General features: G+C 44.9%; 1 protein-coding gene across 1 annotated transcript in view; it reads right to left on the bottom strand.

Moving 5' to 3' along the window:
* TMTC1 (transmembrane O-mannosyltransferase targeting cadherins 1) overlaps positions 1-17,457 on the bottom strand; it is a gene marked incomplete at both ends in the record, with an annotated part of 140,450 nt that extends 122,993 nt beyond the window's left edge. The window contains 4 exons of the mRNA XM_080635398.1: positions 1,477-1,653; positions 2,790-2,863; positions 4,576-4,753; positions 17,144-17,457. Of these exons, the coding sequence (XP_080491524.1) occupies positions 1,477-1,653; positions 2,790-2,863; positions 4,576-4,753; positions 17,144-17,457 (743 nt within the window). The remainder of the gene's footprint in view (positions 1-1,476; positions 1,654-2,789; positions 2,864-4,575; positions 4,754-17,143) is intronic.
* Between the last annotated feature and the right edge of the window lie 1,653 nt (positions 17,458-19,110).

Below are 19,110 nucleotides of genomic sequence, written 5' to 3'. Positions count from 1 at the left end.
GAGTTTTAGCAGCATGTGGAAGGATGCTGGTTTTCTGCCCCCTAAAAAAGTCATCAGATCCTGAGCACCACAAACAGACAGAAAACCAGAGCAAATATGAGAATGCAGCACATCTGGACTACAAAGCTTCATTCTTGCATGCTAAATAACTGCCATACCTGGGCAACTGGATGCCACTGAAGCAAAGAAATAACCTGGATAGGCCACTGGAATGTGAACCTATAGGAAGGAGATGAGTGGAAGGAGGAGGAGGAAGGCACAGATTTTCCCCTACTTAATTGACATTTGTGTTACCTTTAGCCAGGCAGCTCCTGGAGCGCACCTGGCAGACTGTAAATGCAAATGTCAACAAGCATGCCGGCTATCAGTCCCCAGAAAACTGCTCGCTGGCTACTTGCCCACCGGTTACACTGTTATGGATTACTTGTCTGGTCAAAATAGAAGTCCTCTGCCAATCCACTGTACCTGCTCTCTCATTGGTATTGCTGCTAGAGGGGCTGAGGGAGGGCAGGTGGGTCTGAAAGTGGTCCATTCCCCATTAGGACCTAGAGGAAGGGCTGAAATGGGTGGGAAGACAGGATGCTCCTGAAAGAAGAGAATCCCTCTTCTCTCCTCCCTGCATTTGCTGCTCTCACATTGTGCCAACTCTGGTACTCCCCAAACCCTTCTGGGAGCTGATTTAATTACTACTGCAGAAACACAAATTCAGTGTTCTTTCTTACAGCCTAGATACGCTAGCTCACACAGGGGTGTTAACAGGCTCCAGCGCCTGTGGGGCAGCACCGCTGGGAACTCAAGAAGCAATGGCAGTAGCAAGACCTCCCATTCTCAGTGGCAGTAAGCTTTTATGGTATGGTTTTGGAGAGAAATTGATAAAAACCAGCTTCTATCAAACAAAAGACTTTTAATGGAGATACAGAATAGCACAGTTAATTGTGACACTAAGTGGGTGAGGAATATAAACTTCAAAGTATTTGATTTTTCTCTATTGACTTCTGAGAGCTGCCAATTATTCCCGTCATTCCAGAACAGGCTGAATATTTTCCCTCTTTTTCCATTCTGTAAGGACAGAAAGGATCAAACCTGATTTTGCTACTAAACATCATATGATATTCTAAAACTATGACATGATGGCTAAATAATCAAGCAGACATTGTAACTGGAAGGAGTTGAGCCAAAGAAATTGGAAGATGTTGATGCTTCACTCAGAACTCCCACGGAAAAAAATAGATGCTAGCCTTGCCAGAGTGAATTGAGCATTTTAGAGATCTGTTCTTCACATCTGCTCTACCTACCCAGCAAAAGTTATCAGGCAACAATAGAGTAACAACCTCCCCTCCTCAAGATCTGTCAAATGTGTGCCATCAAATTCAGTGGGGCAAGTCCATCTCCCACAGTGCTGTCTATAATCATATGTATTTTGCACACACAGGTGGAAACATCTGAAAAGCACAGCTAGCACAGCGAGTTACTTACAGTTTGAGTCCATTGCAGGAGAGGGAAAAGAAGTCATAAACCAAGCACACACCAAACACAGTGACTCCAGTTTCTTTCACCAGCATTGCACATGTCCCAAGGAATAAACTAAGCAGCAAAAAGAATGGGGAGGCAGTGGGAGGGAAATGTTCCCCAACATAAAGCTGATCCACACTCCTGAAAAATAGATTTGACATAAATATTTTAACTTTCTTGTTATTTTCATGTTTACATTTACACAAATACTGAAACACTTTTCCTTAATTTCTTCAGATGCTGGTAATCAATGACATATACAGTCTATACTGTTCACCGATAAATGAGGAAGGGTTTAGACACGGGACAGGAAGGGAAAACACAAATACTGAGAGATGCACCAAGAATTTGAGCACAGAAGGGAAAAAGGACAAGCTGAAAGAAACAGGAAGGCAGAGTAAGTGTAGAGACAGAAAGGGAAGAAAAACACCTGCTTTCCATCATCTAGAACACACATGCTTAATTCTCCTTATGTGACAAAATGCACTATGCAAGCAAAAATTCCTCTATCCCATCCACACCCCCCTGAGCCAAAGACGTGTCCTAATCATTAATAGAATGGGCAGCAAGCCTGCAAGAGGGGAAGAAGCATCAAAATCAAACAGGCAGATTCCTGCAGGGTCACTACCAGTTTTATGGCTTTGTAACCTTCTGATGAAAACAGGGCTGCAAACAGCCCAAGAGGGATATAAGCAGTTTTTCCACATGGCCACGATGATAGTGCTATTCCTAAATGAAATAACAATCCAAAAGGAGCAGAAACCCCATCCAAGTAAAGCTATTTCTTTATCTATACTTGTTCAGTCACAGTTTCAGGACACAGACCAGCAAACAGTGCCAAGTGTTCATCTGAAAAGGGTAAGTAATGTTCTAGATGCAATCCTTAACTCTTCAAGACCATGTATTTCAGAGTCACAGCATATGTATTTCAAAGGCAGCCATGTGTCCTTTCTTCACTCTACACATGGACAATTTGCCTTAGTTGAATATATTTCTTTACCATTTTTAGCTCTGCAGGCCCTTCTCTAGTGTATGCTCAGCTGTAACATCAATGGAAGAGGTGACCTTAAATACTGACTTCTCTTTTTCTGTTTATAATGTTCTCATAAGCATCACTTATTTGGCACCATGGCTGAAAACAGGGGCCAGGACACTTCCACGAAGTAGTGCTGGGAGAAGTACCTCTGCTAGCAACCAAAAACTGACAGGTTACCCCTTTGTCTCCTCCTCTGACTAGAGCAACTTATATTAACACAACCAATAGCAAGGATCCATACCTATTATAGGAGAGAAAAGCCAACAGAAAGAGTAGACAGGCTAGGACATCGGCTCTGCCTACTATACCTGTTACCTGAAAGGAAAAGAGACACACAGGTGTAAAGGCACATCTATAAAAAGGCATGTGCATTCAGTGAGTGTTTCAATGATCCATGCTAACTATTTTAAGCTTTCTATCTTTCAGTGTTATCCTCTCTCAACATAGTGAAACGTTACTTGGTTAGCCTAGGATATGCTCAGTTCTGTCTACTGCATTTCTCACTTGGCAAAACAAATGAGTAAACCAACAGTTCAGTCATTCTTTAATTTCTTATTAAAATATTAATAAAGTTGCATACAGAAATGCCTATTTTAGGGATATGTTTTAATTTTGTATAATAAGGCTCAAATGAGAAACACATCCAATTCCCAGAACTGAGATTTGCTAAAGGAAAACACTCATGAAAGAGCAACTCTTTGGAGAAGACTTATTATATAGAAGTGAGTTTATGATTAATATCTGAATGAACTTTATCACCAAAAAGCTATACAGTGATATGTAATTTATTCTCTTTCTGAATAATCTGAGTTCATGGGAGTTTTTTCTACATATTAATTAACCAAATCTTTTTATAAGAAAGAGAATACTGAAGAAGAATGCATAAACACTTTTTTGAGAAACTATTTCAATATTCCATTTCACAAAGCTCTAAAAACTGCCCATAAAGCAAATAAAAGCCCCTTTGAAGTCTCGCCTCTTTTGAGATTACATAATTAAGCCATATTCAGCACTCAGGCATTTTTTTAACCTTTTTAAGTTTTGACCCAGACAAAAATAAATTCAAAGAGTGCCTCTTTTAAAACCTCCCTCATAATATAAAGCTGTGTTATCAAAAGGAGCCTAGCTGATTAGTTCACACAAGACCAGCACAGGGAGTAACTGTAAAGCTCGTGGCTTTTTGTTATTAAGGTAATCTCTCCTCAGAAGTTCTCAGCCTCAGCAGCCATTTCCCTCGCTCATTTACAAAGGCTCTTAATGAAAGCATGTGTACTTCGCTCAATCAGTAGTACCTCAGCTAACGAGTGCGTTTCTTTTAAGTATGGGTAGCTGGACATAGCGTTTCCTTCTCAAAGGCTCATTTTATCTACAGAAGTACTACCCAGTGCTAACAGACTGCAGTTTTAGCATGACTATGTCATTAACTGTTTCCTTATAATGAAATGGAAAATGTCCAATATGAGCTGTTGCTCTCTAAACTTACCATGACATTTATTAAGCTAACAAGTCGTACTGAAGATGATATTCCTAGCTTTCCATTGAAATCAATATAAATTAATCCATGGGTCACATCGCCTCAACCTGAGCCATCTCCTCCAGTACACACACTAACACTCCCTTCACTTTCTCTCCCTTAAATTGATGACTATAGGAGATGACTGAAGGCATGCAACAACGTCCCAGCAGGAGACCGTAGCCTCACTGAGGTCTTTGGTTTCAGAAGACTCAACATTTTCATCATCTGAATGACTGTCCATTTATTCCCAGCATCGCCGATTAGGAACATCAATAAGGATTTAGTGCCAGAGCAGAGAGATGGCAAGTATGAATACGCTTTTTTCTTAATGACTCCTGCAAATTATTTTAAACATAGTATATTCTCACCTTTCCTCCTCCATAGAAAAAAATCACAAGTGCCATGCTCTGTATGACTCAGAGCTTGCTTTAAAAACAAACAAAAAATAATTTAAAGTATACATTTATCTTTAGCTTCTGTGTCACCCAGTTTTTGTGTGTCACATACTTACAGCCTCGGTGTGAATGGGATGCACAGCAAAGAACAGCGCCGTGACAAAAGCAAGTCGGCAGTCCTTGAACACAGCTTTGTCACAAGTGTACATCAGCACAAGAGTCACTAGACAGTGTAAAATTACATTCACTGCATGGAAATAGAAGGGGTTCATACCAGCCAGCAATATGTTTAACCTGTAAGGAAATAAAATGGAACCATTACTAGACTGGAGAGGTCTTGTAATAGCAGGACATCTTTCAAATACTGTAAATCATGCTTTCTTTGCCTAATTTGCAATCTTTTAAGTTCTATTAAACTAATTAGTGCAAATAGCTCTGAACTTCTGGTTTATCTGATTAAAGAGAAACCACTTCCCCAGTTTTTAAAATATGTGGTTTCATCTGGCAATCTTCTTGGCACCAAGATGGGAGAGGCTTGTGCCCTCCCACTACAGTTTACTGCAGTGAGGCAACGTCTGTACTTCCCTAGCAGCAAATAACACCGGCCAACATCAGAAATACAGCACTTGTCCTGTTTCCCAGTTGGCACCTTCTGTGGTTGTCACAGCCACGTGACAGGTTTACAATATGGGTAGTTATTTTCTACAACAGAATAGATGGTTTTCCTTGGGAACAGCCAAGGCAAGGGCTTGGTAAGGCTCTGGAGCATCCGCTTGGCATTCCAGCTGCATTTATTCCCATTTAACTTTCAAAATATTTTCATATACTGAAGGCTAAGCATTTATTTACATGCTTTACCAACATCAAGGCTACACTACCAAGATGGTCTAATCACTTTGATAAGGACACTGATGGTAAAGATAAGTTAGCTAACATCACTCTCGATTCAGTGAGACAATTGGGGTTCATCATTTGTGTTGACTGTGGAAAAAAAAAAGGAAAACATAACAAGCTGTTATGACATTTGTTTGACAGCGTGTATTAACACATTTTTTTGGTCACTGTTTTTTACAGCCAGCTTGCTTAATAGCTGCTGACAGGCTTTGCCTTACATGCAGTTGAAGATAATTCTCTTTACAATCAACCGCATCTGTATATTTGGACAAATATATATATATATATATATGTACACACCCCCACACATATATACATGGTGCCTCTGTCTATGGAAGACTCCATATATGAACAAGGAATTCGGAAGCACTAATGTAAGCGGACATTAAAAAATAAAGCAAGACAGCCAGTGAAAAGAAGACTCAGTCTAAATATTTTGCATGTTGCTGTAAACATGCTAAAGGGTCAGTAACCCTTCCTGTTGTTACTAACAGACTCCAGGTCTCCCATGACATACATGATGCATCAGCAAAGCCACTGAGCTGTTGCTACTATGCAAACACCTTAGGTTTTTTTGTAAGACAGGGGAGGTGTGGTATGTCTGTAAGGGCCAGACAACATATGCTTTTTATAAATACTCTCTACATTCCTTACTCATAAGCAACAGAGCGTTATCTGTCCTGGGCTGCATTTTCCAGGCCAATCCAACTTTACCAGACCAAGAGTCTTACTTGTGCATTCCTACTCTGCTCCCACTCCCAGTGTTCATGGAGGCAATAGTTGAATCTCAGAGTTTGGCAAAAGTGAGATTTTAGCATGACATGACCTTTCCCTTTGAAGTATGGGTTGATGCAGCTGCATTTTGACAAGACATCAGTCTGTGTGATTCAAGAATAACATGAAGAGTTGGGGCTTTTTCTGGTTTTTTTTCCCCATTTCTCCTGCAAGCCACTTCAGGGCAGCAGCATACATCACTTTCCCTCATTTCTACCAGCACAGAATGACAAACCACAGCAAATGGCAGTAACAGACATCCAGCCAGAGTTTCAGCTGTAAATATGCTGCAGCAGTGGGAACCCCCAGGCCTTAATCTTGTTTTCAGCACACTGCAGGAACAAGGGGCAGCATAGGGCCACCCTGCCCAAAGAAGACAAAGTTCCCACTCAGAGGCCCCTGCAGACGTGTGCAATGGCAGGGACCACCTGCAGGACCCAATCTTTATAAAAATGAACAATTTCTGGCTGTAAATCAGCTGGGTAAAGCACAGTCGTCACTCAAACGCCAAAGCATGCTCTGGGAACCTCATTTCTGGAGAAAGCAGATGTGAGCAGGTGAGGACAGTGAAGACCAGAAGTGCTCAGGCTATCACATGATATGAACCCATGCGTCAGAATGTAAGAGATTCTCATTTAGCAAAACACTGGCACAGGCTGCCCCGGGAGGTGGTGGATGCCCCATCCCTGGAGACATTCAAGGCCAGGCTGGCTGTGGCTCTGAGCAACCTGATCTAGTTGAGGATGTCCCTGCTTATTGCAGTGGGGTTGAACTAGATGACCTTTGAATGTCCCTTCCAGCCTAAACTATTCTATGATTCTGTTTATTTGGCTAACTCACTACCCCCACAACATCCAACAGTACTCTGGAAAAATCTCTCATTAGTCTCCACAGATCATGTCTGATCACTTCGCATCCTGCAAAACAGGTCTACTGGCAAGACAGGCAGAATCTCATGGGAGAGATCTTCTGAGAGGGAGATCTTCCTGCCCCCAGGATAGGTGACTCTATCCCAAAGTCAGGGCATGCTCTTCATGCCCCTTCTTTGGGCAAGCATCAAGTCAACAAGCCTTATAAGCTGCGAGTTACCTGAGGTAAATTACTGAAAACAGCTATGTAAAAGCAGCCTCACAGCTTGGCTATTCCCCTGTGTATTCTTAAAACAATAAAGAAGGGGAAAAAAGCAGAACAAAACACAACCATAACAACACCATGGTATTCAGCCTTCCATTAAACAGCAAAATCTGACTGCAAGCATGCCTCAGTGTATGTCTTAAACACCATCATTGGTGGTCCATGAATACTAAACATGAATGTGTGCAGGTGCTATATTCACACCAGTGTTTTTTTGCTGCTAAATCTCTTTGTCATAAGAAATTAGGCCACACAGCAATGAAGGAAACATTCTTTTGTCCTGAACCAATCCCAGCAGAATGATTTTGAAAAGTTAGCAGTGCTTGAATTTATTGCACGTCAAACGGGCTAGCAAATCTGGGGCTCCAAACAGCTCTAATCCAAGTCACAAGCTCCCCAGCACACTCACACACCCATGGGGAAGAAAAAGGTAGCCTAATGTGGGAAGCCAAATTTGCTCCATTGTGGTCAACTATGAAGAAACTTGTGGGCAAGGGAGCAGGAGAAGATAAGTAAATCAAAAATGACTTCTCCCTTCTTAAACTTTAATACCCTTACAGAGATTCAGACTTGTCTTTGTTTACTGCCAGCAGCATTATCATGGAGTCATGTAATAATTATACACGGTATACAGCTCAGCAAACAAAGGAAGTAAAACAGAGATACGAATCTCAAAATCAAGTAAGAAGTGGTGTTTATCCAACATAATGCTGATGAACAGAAGCTCTGGCTTCACAACTGTACTCCACTGGAGGGAAGGAGTTGTCTGTGTATTTCCATATCTAAACAGGCCCACAATTGGGGAAAGTATTTCATCTTTTAAGTCGCAAGCCCCAAAGACACTAAACATTACCATCATTTCTAATTTGCAGGATGGTGTGAGATGGAAGACCTTAGCTGCTTCTCCATGAAGATCATAACATCTGCCTGAGCTAAAGCACAACTTGTAAGATACATGGTATGGCCTTGGTAGATCACACAGCTAGGACAGCACATGGTTTGGGCTGGGCAGGTTTTTTGGACTGACTGCTCATCAAACCAGAGAGGTGTTTGCAGACAGTATAGATCTGGGGCTGAATAAAGCAAGTGACCATGGTCCTAGGAATGGAGACACCTGAAACACCACCATCTCAGACAAGGAGGTTTTTCCTCAGGAGAGCCACCTGCTCTTGGAGAGGAAGAGTTTTACATTGCTTCAACACCTCTGCTGGAAGAGTCCCTGGGGGAAAAGAGTGGGCTAAGCCTCCTGAGAAGTGGTGAATGGCAGTTCAAACACAAAGGCCCTCAAAAGGCCATGTGGAAAAGGAGGGGAAAGATCACATATACAGAAGAGCAGTCTCTCAATACCAGATGACAGGTATCTTCTAATAGCGCTGATCAGCATCACCCAAGCTACCACCAAAATAAAAGCTTATTACAGAAATCTCAGCATTGATCAGGTGTCCCATCAGGGCAGAGAATGCTGCACTGAAACATGTATTCGAGCAGATTCTTGTCCTAACATCAGTCTTTGTGTCCAAGTGTTGCAGCATGTGCAGTTCAGCATGTAACACCCAAGACAGAGCACTGCCAAAGCTACATGCCCAAGCAGGAGGTATACAAAAATAAGAGGCATATGCCTAACACAGAAATCCCTTGATTTGTTAAGGCTAATGGATGTTTTCCAGGAACAGTGTTGTAGTTTTCCTTGCCACCTACAGCAGCTTTTCCATTCCTCCACCATCCACTCTAGGAAAAGGAATTACATAGCTCTGCTCTCAGACTTCCACAGGCACCAACTGTTGAAGGTCCACAGAGTAGAGCTTGTAAAAGAGCTCTCCAAAAGAAATCAAATCACTCTTGCTCTTAGAAGTACAAGCAGCACCTATCAGCATTCCTAGTTAACCACTTACCCTCCCTCCCCCCCCAGCACTGCCACCTTGGTTGAGGAGTGACAACTGACTCGTGTAGAGCCCAGACCATGCACCATGCTACCCCTCAAGCCACAGGAACTTACTCGTCCTCTACATAAGTCATCAGGCAGGGACACACCTTCCTGGGTAAGCAATTCTTCGTACAGAGGGCCTGGAAATCGAGTGGGATTCCGTGACTTCATCCCCACATAACCAGAACTACAGGGGTCTATGCTGCAAGATTAGGGGCTCACGGACAAATTCCATACATATCTAGTTACCATATATAATCATCAGCACCTCCGGGCTCTAATACAGTGCTTTTCAACCACTGGCACACACAAAGACTCATTCAACCTTTTTTAAGGCCTCTTACAATTTAATTATATTGTAAACCATAATTGGAGAGTTTCTCTTTTTATAGACTTTGTTATTATCCCTGGTCAGCTCTTGTTTAGTTTAATCTGTTTTATTATTTTCAAAAGACTAACAAAACCCACACCATGTTATGAAATAGAAATGCACAGGATAATAATGGTAATTTGTTATAGCAAATAACACTTAATGGAAAGTCTCAGAGCATCCCACACCTCATAAAACCCCCACAGTTTTTATAGAGGTAGGCTCGCATGCAGATTTATATAAATTAATCCAACATACAAGGATGGATTAAGCTTCCTGCGATCTTCCCTTCCTTTTGGAATTGCATGATATATATGGCAAACTTTATGCAAATTAATGCCTAATTTCAGTGCATGGTGGAATCTCCTTATAAATGCTACAGATGCATCTACTTCGTGCCAGGAAAATGAGCATCTGCACTCCAGAAATGGCGCAGCTGCATCAGTGGTAATAATGGTTAAAGCTACATGGAAACTGCTCAAGGACTAATGAAAAATCTGTAGCAGTAAAAAGAAAATAAGCCCCCTTTGCAGCATTGCTCGTGCGATGGCCAGCACAAGCACAGCAGAGTTTCTATCACAGCGCAACAGCACTTTGCGCTGATTTGTGCTGATAGCATTTTCATAGTTCAGTACAATGCCTCAGAATTAAATGGACAATAAGGCTTAAATAGTTTGTTGCTTGATTTGCTATAACGGGGATGGGTGAGAAGACAGAGGCCATATCAATTCCCAAGCTATAGGAATTCCCTTAGAGCACAACAGTCATCATTTACAAGAGCACTAGTTAAAGCACTGGCATTCAAAGCAGGTTATTACTTTCCAGTAGGGCAAGGAAAAGAAAACAGAAATCACAATTAGACTGGGAAGTAGCAGCACCTTGGAAGCAGCAAACATGCCAGGGCAGAAATTCCTAGTGGAACACTAGAAAGTGTGGCTTGATGGTCATTGCTGTGCTAATACTGAAGGCATCATTCACATGGCTTTAGATGTGTCTCCACAAACAGCCTTGAAGAATTAAAAACCAGCCAGATGATGGCAATTGACAAAATGATAAAGCAGGTGTCATTTTACCTAGATGTCGAACAAAAGAGAGTTTGTCTTCAAAATTATCCTTGAGTAGCATCTTAGCAAGAGCAATGTACTGAAGAAAGCAAACATCTCATGAAACACTTCAGCAGCCATCAAGCAGTCCTCTTCCGAGAGCAGAGAGAAAGAAAGAGATGAGATGCGATGCAATGAAGAGCCAAGCTGCAGTCACTCATCAAGGACAGAAAACAAAGCAGAAACCTAGTTTTAAGTTATTAGGCATAATGAAGACAATATTTTCAAACTGGGTACAAGAGTTTCCCACCAAATTTGAAATAACTGGCAATCTTTCAGCTCAAGCTGCAGACCATGAAGGAAGTGCCACATTTGTTTATACAGAAGCAAAGAAGAATAAAAGCCACAATATGGAGAGTGAAAAGAGAACAGCGCTTTCTTTTATTTTCTTTAAATCTGAGAGACGATAAATGAGAAAGCCCAGGAAAGCAGTCAGAAAGAGAACAAGTAAATGCAGAAAAATGCCTTTAGCTAACCAGCAGCAACCGGAGTACTTTATTTTCATGGATTCTAAAGAGTATTGACAGGGATGCTCCTGTGGGGAAGAAGGTTGGTCAAAAGCTCTCTTTAGGTAAAAGATGACAAAAGAAAATTAAGGGTGACATTAGTACAGAAGGAGTAGGATGCTGAATGAGAGAAAATCCCCAGGAACTGGTAGGTGTTAAATAGAGACAAAACACCACTGAGGCAAGCAGCAAACACAGGCGTTACTGGATTCACCTCAGCCAGATCTTTCAGCAGAATCTGCCCAGACATTTTAGTGAACTCTTCTCCTCATAGTAAAAGGCTTTTAATTCAAGAGACAGACAAATTTTATTGAGTATTATGGACTGAGAAAGTGTTGTGACTAGGCAGAAGCCCTACATGTTTTGTACAGACCTCTGCCACTGGGCAGATCCTTACCTCCGCGCTTGGCTGCAAGGAGGTCTGTGCCCTCCTTCCGAGGCAGTGAGCTTCCCCCAACGCTCCCCAGGAATCCTCTCCTCCTTCCAGGGAGTGCAAGCAACCCTGCTGCCCCCCCTAGAGAAACACAGCCCAAACTTACAACCAAAAACATCAGACACCAGACATGAAGACTACATTCAAGTGGGAAAGGAATTCAGTGCACCTGGAACTGGGAAAAACCAAGCTTTGAGGCACGTACGCCCTCTGTACAGATGGGAAATGGCAAAAAGGCACTCTGCTCTGGGTCAGAAGAAAAGCTTATATGCCTAGAAATGTGTCCATGTATTCCAACTATAACAAAACTAGTCTAAAAAAAAAGCAACTGCCTCCCTTCACAAGCTCCCCCTCACCCAGCATGGCTACACCAGTACTATATCAATTTCATGGCAGGTATCACAGTATCAGTATGGAGAGTGATTGCTATAGCTAGAAATATTAGACTAAGCTGTACAGAAGAAATACTGATACAATCTTAAATGTTGTGATATTGCCCTATTATAGATGTAGAGCGAACAGAATACTCATGCACTGTGTATTTAACCTGACACATTATAGCCCCACTGTATTACTCTGTGATGTCAAACTGTAATGAAACATTGAATCAAGAACAAATAAAATCTAAGGTCTTCTTTTCTTCCGTGGCTTGTTTTGGTTTTCTTAAGCTCCCTGTCCTTGAAACTCATGCCATTGATACAGCTGAAAAAACAGAAGGATCAGCTGTAAGCAGCTACATCAGAAGGTTGGCAGTGAATTATTGAATTAATTCTCTCTTTGGCTATGTATTTACACCTAACCCAAGCTCACAGTCATTGAACGCTTTGATGCGAAGCCCCTGATAGTCTTGCATTACGCGTTTGCTGCCCAAACAGAATACTGCACCGCTGCTGAAGGATCCCATTTACTTCCTAGCAGGTATGTAGCCAAGCCATCACTGGCTAGCAGCCTCAGTGGGCAGGCCTGGAAGGTCAACCTCTCTGCAGTGAGCAGCTGAGCACAGCCTGGGCTTTTTGATGTGTCTTTTTCCCATTTTTTCCAGCCACAGTACTAGTAGCATGGCTCTGTGCATGCACAAACTCTGTGTCTATGTCTTCTCTGGTGGAGAGTAGCATTCCCCTTCACAGCTTGTCTCTCCCAGCTCTTCTCCTCCTGGGCCATGAGAACCACTCAGCAGCAGCTGAGATGGGCACTCTTAAACCCTTCCCACTGAGCTAAGCACATTCCCAGTGAACAGTAACTTCCACCTCTTTGAAGGAAGACCACCTACGTGCTGTGCTTCCCTCCTTCCTTCATGAGGATGTGCTTCATCCTCATGAGTCTGTCATGGTTACATGACCTAGACCTGTCACCACCAGTCTTTTGTCCCTGGTGAGCTGTCACTTTAGGTACCTCCCTTACCAGCATCCCCCATGGCAGTGCTCTCTATCCTCTGCCAAAAAGGCTGAGCAGGCAGAGCCTTCCCTTCTCAACCACCTGCAAAACCAGGAGACTGATCTCTGATTAAGAGTCTTTAAATCTTGGCACTAGGGTTCTTCAAAAGGCTTCTCTCTCACCGTTTCCTACCACTGCACACCTTCAGGCTAAGTCTGCTGTGTTGGTGACTATACCAAACTTCCATCACCTGTTTGTTTCTGGGCTGAAAATCTATCTAAATGGGGATTTGGCAGACAAGAAGAGAAAGAGGGAGGGAGACAGCACTGAGGATTGCACCTTCTGCTTCAACAGTTGCGAAACAGTTTTATGAAACCACTGGAACCAAGGAATAACTTAAGTGCTACCGAGGGAATAAATGATTCACTGAACTTCTGTTAGCGGAGAAAAGGTGTAAGACAGAAAGCACCCAGTTTAAATATAAAATCCTGGGTGAATTACAGAACTGGCAGCTCTTTCTTTTTTTTTCTTCTTTCTTTTTTTCCACTCTTCTTCTTAACATTTTACAGGGAAGACACCAAGAAACAGTGTATATCCTGAGTCCAAAAAGCCACCTTCTTTAGAAAGAAGTATACTGAATCACTTCTTGGAGAAGAAAATAGGTGCAGGTAAACATTCCCTGAGTGACAGCAACTGGAAAAGAGAGTTCAGTAAGTTTTTCATAAGGACTAAGCAAAACCATTGCCTACCATCTCAGCTCCTGTGCAGATGAGGAGTTGTGCTAGACCTTTCACCTAACAGCTACCAACTTAAAACAGGAATGTTTCTGAAACAACTAATTTTAACACCCCCTTACTCTACTGAAGTCAAGAAAAAAGGTGAGAGAAGTTCAAAGACACAAAGCAAACATTATTTAATTCAACAGGCCATGTGCAGGCTTTTTTTCTCCCCCTTCTGATGTTAACCCCCACAAAACAATGCAGCAGTCCTGAGAATATTTTAAGTTTGCTCAATGGTTCCAGTAACATGGGCCGCTCTTATTTTCCTCTGAATCTTGACAGACCCGGTGTGAATGATGTCAAATACTTGAGCTCTTTTCACTGTTTGGCTCCAGAGCATTAGTTACCGGAAGGAGGAGGGCTGTCATTTAAGATTGCAAATTTGTCAGGGACACTGCACTACTGTTACAGAATTTCGGTAATGTCTGCTTAAGATTTGTCTGACAAACAGGTGATAAATTTCTTTAATTGAGATCATTTCAGGACTACATAGGATATATATAGGATATATTCAGCCTTAAGAGAAGTCTACTGGGCATCATGAGTCCTTCCTCTTACTTTCACAGTCATGAAGGACAGAAAAGACACCAAGACAAAGTTTCCATAGACTGATGGATCTGTAGATGCAAATCTCAGCCCACCCTTCACATCTGTTCTGTACATAAAGTTTGGAGATCTCCCAGATTTTTAATCTTAGTACAGCAAGACCCAAAACACGCCTTTCCAGATGAAAGTTTCATGCAAGAGATGCAGAACCAGTGGGCAGCTATGAAGAATCATGCTACTATTAAAATGCCTTGGATTTGACCAAATTAGCACCAAAAAAAAAAAAAAAAAAAAAAAAAAAGAAAAAAGAAAAAACCCAAACAAGTAAATAATAAAAAATAAAGAGATCAGAATACACCACCACAACCACCTCCACCAGCATCCCCTGCTTCTCTTCCTCAGCAAGATCCTGTTTTTTTCAAGTATCCTAAGTGGATACTTGATAATTAATCCTCTGTTAAATCCTAACAGAAGTATTAACAAACAATATTAATTTCCATTCTGTTAAAAGTCCATTTCTGCAGAGCATTTTACAAGCATCAGGTTAAATCCTTTTTCCTTCTGCAAGAGGACAGCACGCAACCAGCAACCTCCTGCTGGGCAAGGCAGGGGTGGATGGCTCTGGCAGGCAGAGCATGGCTCAACCACAGGCTCAGTGTTGCGTGGCAAAAGCTCCCTGCAGTCTCTTTGGAAGCGCTGGGTTTGGAGGATCCACTCCACCCAGATCTCAATATCCTTCTCTGACACCCTACTGATAGAAATGAAATGCGAAGAATGTGGAAACTGGAGGGATGGAAGGATATTTGGGATGTGGTGGAAATAATCTTCTGCAGCCAGGGAAGATAAACAGTTCCTTCCCTATTCCAAATGCAATGCCAAGCCATGAAAAAATGATTCTGACTTTGACCCTATGTCTTAGTTTATGGTTATTATAAGCACTTGAGGATGAAATCTTACTCTCAAAATTAGTCTCGCTAATTTCCAAAAAGGACTAGATGGAGGCAGCACTTTACACACACACCCCTTTGAATAGCAAAGGCAAAGCCAGTTCAGAGTCAAGACATGTAAATGGGAACCAAAGCATTTAGTTTCTGTTCCATTATTAAAGTCTAAGATTCTTTTGCTAATTAGCATAATGTAACCTCAGTCCTGCAACCCAATCGAGGAGGCCAAGCCCAGCACCAATACTGCACACAGTATGGCCAGTGGTGATACGTGCAGGTTCACCCACCTCTGAAATTATATCCCCTGCCCCTCAATGCATTGCTGGATTAGTCGGACAGCTCCCCCAGCTGCAACAGTTTGGCTGGACACCCGATGGAGAAGGCACTCTGTGTCCACAAAGCCAGCTCTGCCCGTGGCTGCCTACATCCCCTTTGCTCTCCACAGAAACCTGCCGAGAGCTCCTTTGAGAAGCAGGTACAAAACATGCCCTAGACAAGCGAGTTTACAAAGGTCTGTGCAGTTCAGTCTCGCTTTACTGCGGATATGCCACCCTGTGCCCACCCAGCCCTGCTTCCCTGATAGCCGATACTGATGGCTCTTGGCTCTGAGCCCATCCTTAACAACCGAAGGGTGGCCAGCGCTCCGTGGGAGTGCTGAAGGGATGCTGCATTGCCCAGAACTGCTCTTGCCTCACAGAAACACGCAATTTTCACATAGTTCATTAAATGCTATTTATGAATCAGGTATTTTAATGAAGTTACTCAATTAGCAGAGTCAACCAGGTTCCGGTAACACCTCCTCCTGGCATACTTACTATATGGTCTATATAGTTAGTTCCTTATGCCTGCCATAGGTTTGTAATGAGCATCTACCCATCACCTACAAACAAGACTCGGTGCTAAACGCTGCCCAGCTACATTAGTTCTTCAGCACAGCTCCCTGCAAACACCCGTATTGTTTTTAAATCCTAAAACATGGTAAATATCCACCATCATTTGTTTGATCAGAATAAATAAGAAGCGAACAAGCTAAAGGGAAGTATGGCAAACTGTAGGAACTGTAACTAAGCTGGTCTGCTACAAATTATCTTTCTCGGGGAAAGAGAGCTGTCTGGGTTTTCCTTCTAGGATAAGCAACGGTAACTGTCAGTTACTTTGCCGCTACTCAACTTCCCTTCATTCCTGTGAAAGCACAGTCCCTCCTCATCAGCTCTGCCTGGTACACAGGGAACGTCTGAGGCAGACGAGGTTGGCGGGGAACTCCGGGGCTGTCAGGAGAGGCTTGCTGTTGCCAGCCCTGGCGCGGTACACGGAGCAGACCCCTTCGCTTAGCGTTAAAAAGAAAGGTACAGATGACTGTGAGTCTGATTCGAAACAGCACCGGCGAAGTTTCTGGCGTGATCATTCAATTGCAGAGAAAAAAGTACCGGAGATACAGCAGAGGAAGAACTCACGGGGAATTCAGTCTGAACACTCTTCCCAGCAAAAAAAAAAGAGCTTTCCGAAATTTCCCTTTTACCCCCCGCAGCCTGGGGAAGAGTCACCACCTGTTCCCAAACTGAGAGAGAAACGGGGAACTTGCCGGGACAGCGCCAGGCTTCGCCGGAGCGGCTCTTCATCACTCCCTTTCTCCAGTTAACTTCCACTGGGCCGAGCCACGGCCCCTTTACCACCCGGGGGCACCCCGCGTCCCGTACAGCTCCGGGCAGAAATGCTGAATCACGAAGCCGAGGACGCGGGACCAGAGGCGACTGTGCTGGGAAGGGGATAGAGGGGGTGTCCCGCTTTACCCCACCCGGTACTGGCCGCCTTCCTCCGCCCGCTGGCCGGCTCGCCCCGGGAGAGGGGCCGGGAGACGGGGAGGATGAGCCGAGCCACTGCAGCGCCGGCGGCGAGCACTTACTTGAAGGTGAGGACGCACAGGGGCCGGTAGGACTTGTGGCTGGTGTTCTCGGCCATCCGCTTGCCCCAGAAGTCGTTGGCGAAGGCGGCAGCCACGGGGGCGGCCGCCCGCACGTCGGGGTTGTTCACGATGGCCCAGACGTCGTCGTGCACGAACTCGCCCCGCAGGGAGTTGCCGTAGCAGAGGGCGCACAGCCCCGCCAGCACCGCCACCGCCGCCGCCCCGCCGCGCCGCCCGCCCGCCGACGGGGACGAGTAGCGGGGCGGCGCGGCTCGGTCCCGGCTGCGGGATCCCAGCGCCGAGCCCGTCACCATGGCGCGGGGCGCCGCGCTGGCTGCCCCTGCTCCAGTTCCACTGCCGCCGCGGCGCGCGGAGGCAGCGGAACCCGCATGGTGCGGAGCGGGCAGCGGGACCGCCGCCGGCCACTCGCTCTCTGCCGAGGCGCAGCCTGCCCGGCTGCACATAAACAGCGGCCGCCTCCCCGCGCCATCCCTCCTCCTCCTCCTCTTCCTCCTCCTCCCCCTCACCCCCCCCTCCCGCACGCATGCTCCTTGCCGCGCTGTCACCCCGCTGCCGCCGCCACCTCATCCCGTTGGCGGGTTGGGCTCTGCCCGGGGTGGCCCCGCACACCGGGGAGGGAGACACGCACGGCACGGCAGCACCCACGCGAGGCCGTGCTCCCCGCGGGCGGCATGCGCTGCGGGGCTGGGAGCGGAGCCCCGGTGCAGCGGGTCGCCCCTGTCACTCGCGGGAGGAAGGTGCAAGGCTGCCCTGGTGCCACTGCCTCCTCCATGCCCCGGCGGGCGTCCCCCTCCACAGAGAGTCGCACCAGGAGTAGCTTCCCCGTGGGCCGTGCTTACCTGGGCAGCGGGAACTCCCAGCCGGCTGCACGGCGTCTGAACTGCCCCTTAGCAGCCACATTGCTCCACGGCATCCACCCTGCTTTCCCCACACCATCCACGCTACCTCACAGCATCCAGGCTGCAGCATCATCTGTGCCGAGCAGTCCCCCACTGCGTCCTGCTGTGGGGGGAAAGTCTTTTGGTGCTATGGACTTGTTTTCTCTGCTTTGGTCCACCAACCGTCCCTCTTCCAAAATCACCTGAGAGCCGCCTTCTCCAAAGGATTATTCTGATGTCTGCAGTTTGCCCATCCCCTCTCATACACGACCTTTCTTATGTTAGTGACAACTCCCAGTAACTTTTGCTTAAGGCAAGGCTATGTTCAGATCATCTATTCAGCCATGTATAAAAGTTATGTGTCCATGGCTTTTTCAGAAAACAGAAAAACAAGGGCTCTATTAATGTTTTCTTGCCATTTAAATAAAACTTCCTGCTTATGACCAAAGCAATAACACTGCTTGGCAAAGAAGCTTAGATTCGATTAGGTGAATGAACATACTGGACATACTTTGAATTTGTTCTTGAACAAAGATACGCTGAGCATGGTTCACCACCCTCCTGTGCAGTTCCAAGCTGCTGTCGCTGTGTGTGCGTGTGAGCGCGCCTGCCTGCGTGTGGGAAAAAGAGAGGAGCAGAAGCCGTGAAGAGTTCATGCAGGCTGTCCGGGGTGAGCCCTCTCCAAGAATGCATTTCCCCAGCATATTTGGCACTCGGACTGATCTGGTATTTTCCAAGAGCAACAGAACTGGCTTTTCAGATGCACTTTGGTCATAGCTAAAAATAACACTCAACTCCAACTAGGACAGCATGTTTATATCCGGGATAGAAGGAAACTCCACCAGCAGCAGGGTCATCAACCCTAACTTTCCCTTAAGTGGCTGATGACAGTTGGCAATCGGCTGCCTGTAAGCTTTCCCCAGCATGGGAGACTGTGGTGGTGTGTTGGTATTCATCTTCACCAGTTTCAAAGTTTGGGCGTGTAAAAACTAGAGTTCAACATCTATGCATGCTCACAGAAAAACAGCCTGGTACACAGAGGCACTGAAGTATTGAAGCCCAGCAGCC

The sequence above is a fragment of the Psittacula echo genome, assembly GCF_963264785.1.
Source record: "Psittacula echo genome assembly, chromosome: 1".
Classification (NCBI taxonomy): Eukaryota; Metazoa; Chordata; class Aves; order Psittaciformes; family Psittacidae; genus Psittacula; species Psittacula echo.
The sequence above is the reverse complement of the archived record's forward strand: the minus strand, read 5'-3'. Positions and strand labels throughout refer to the sequence as shown.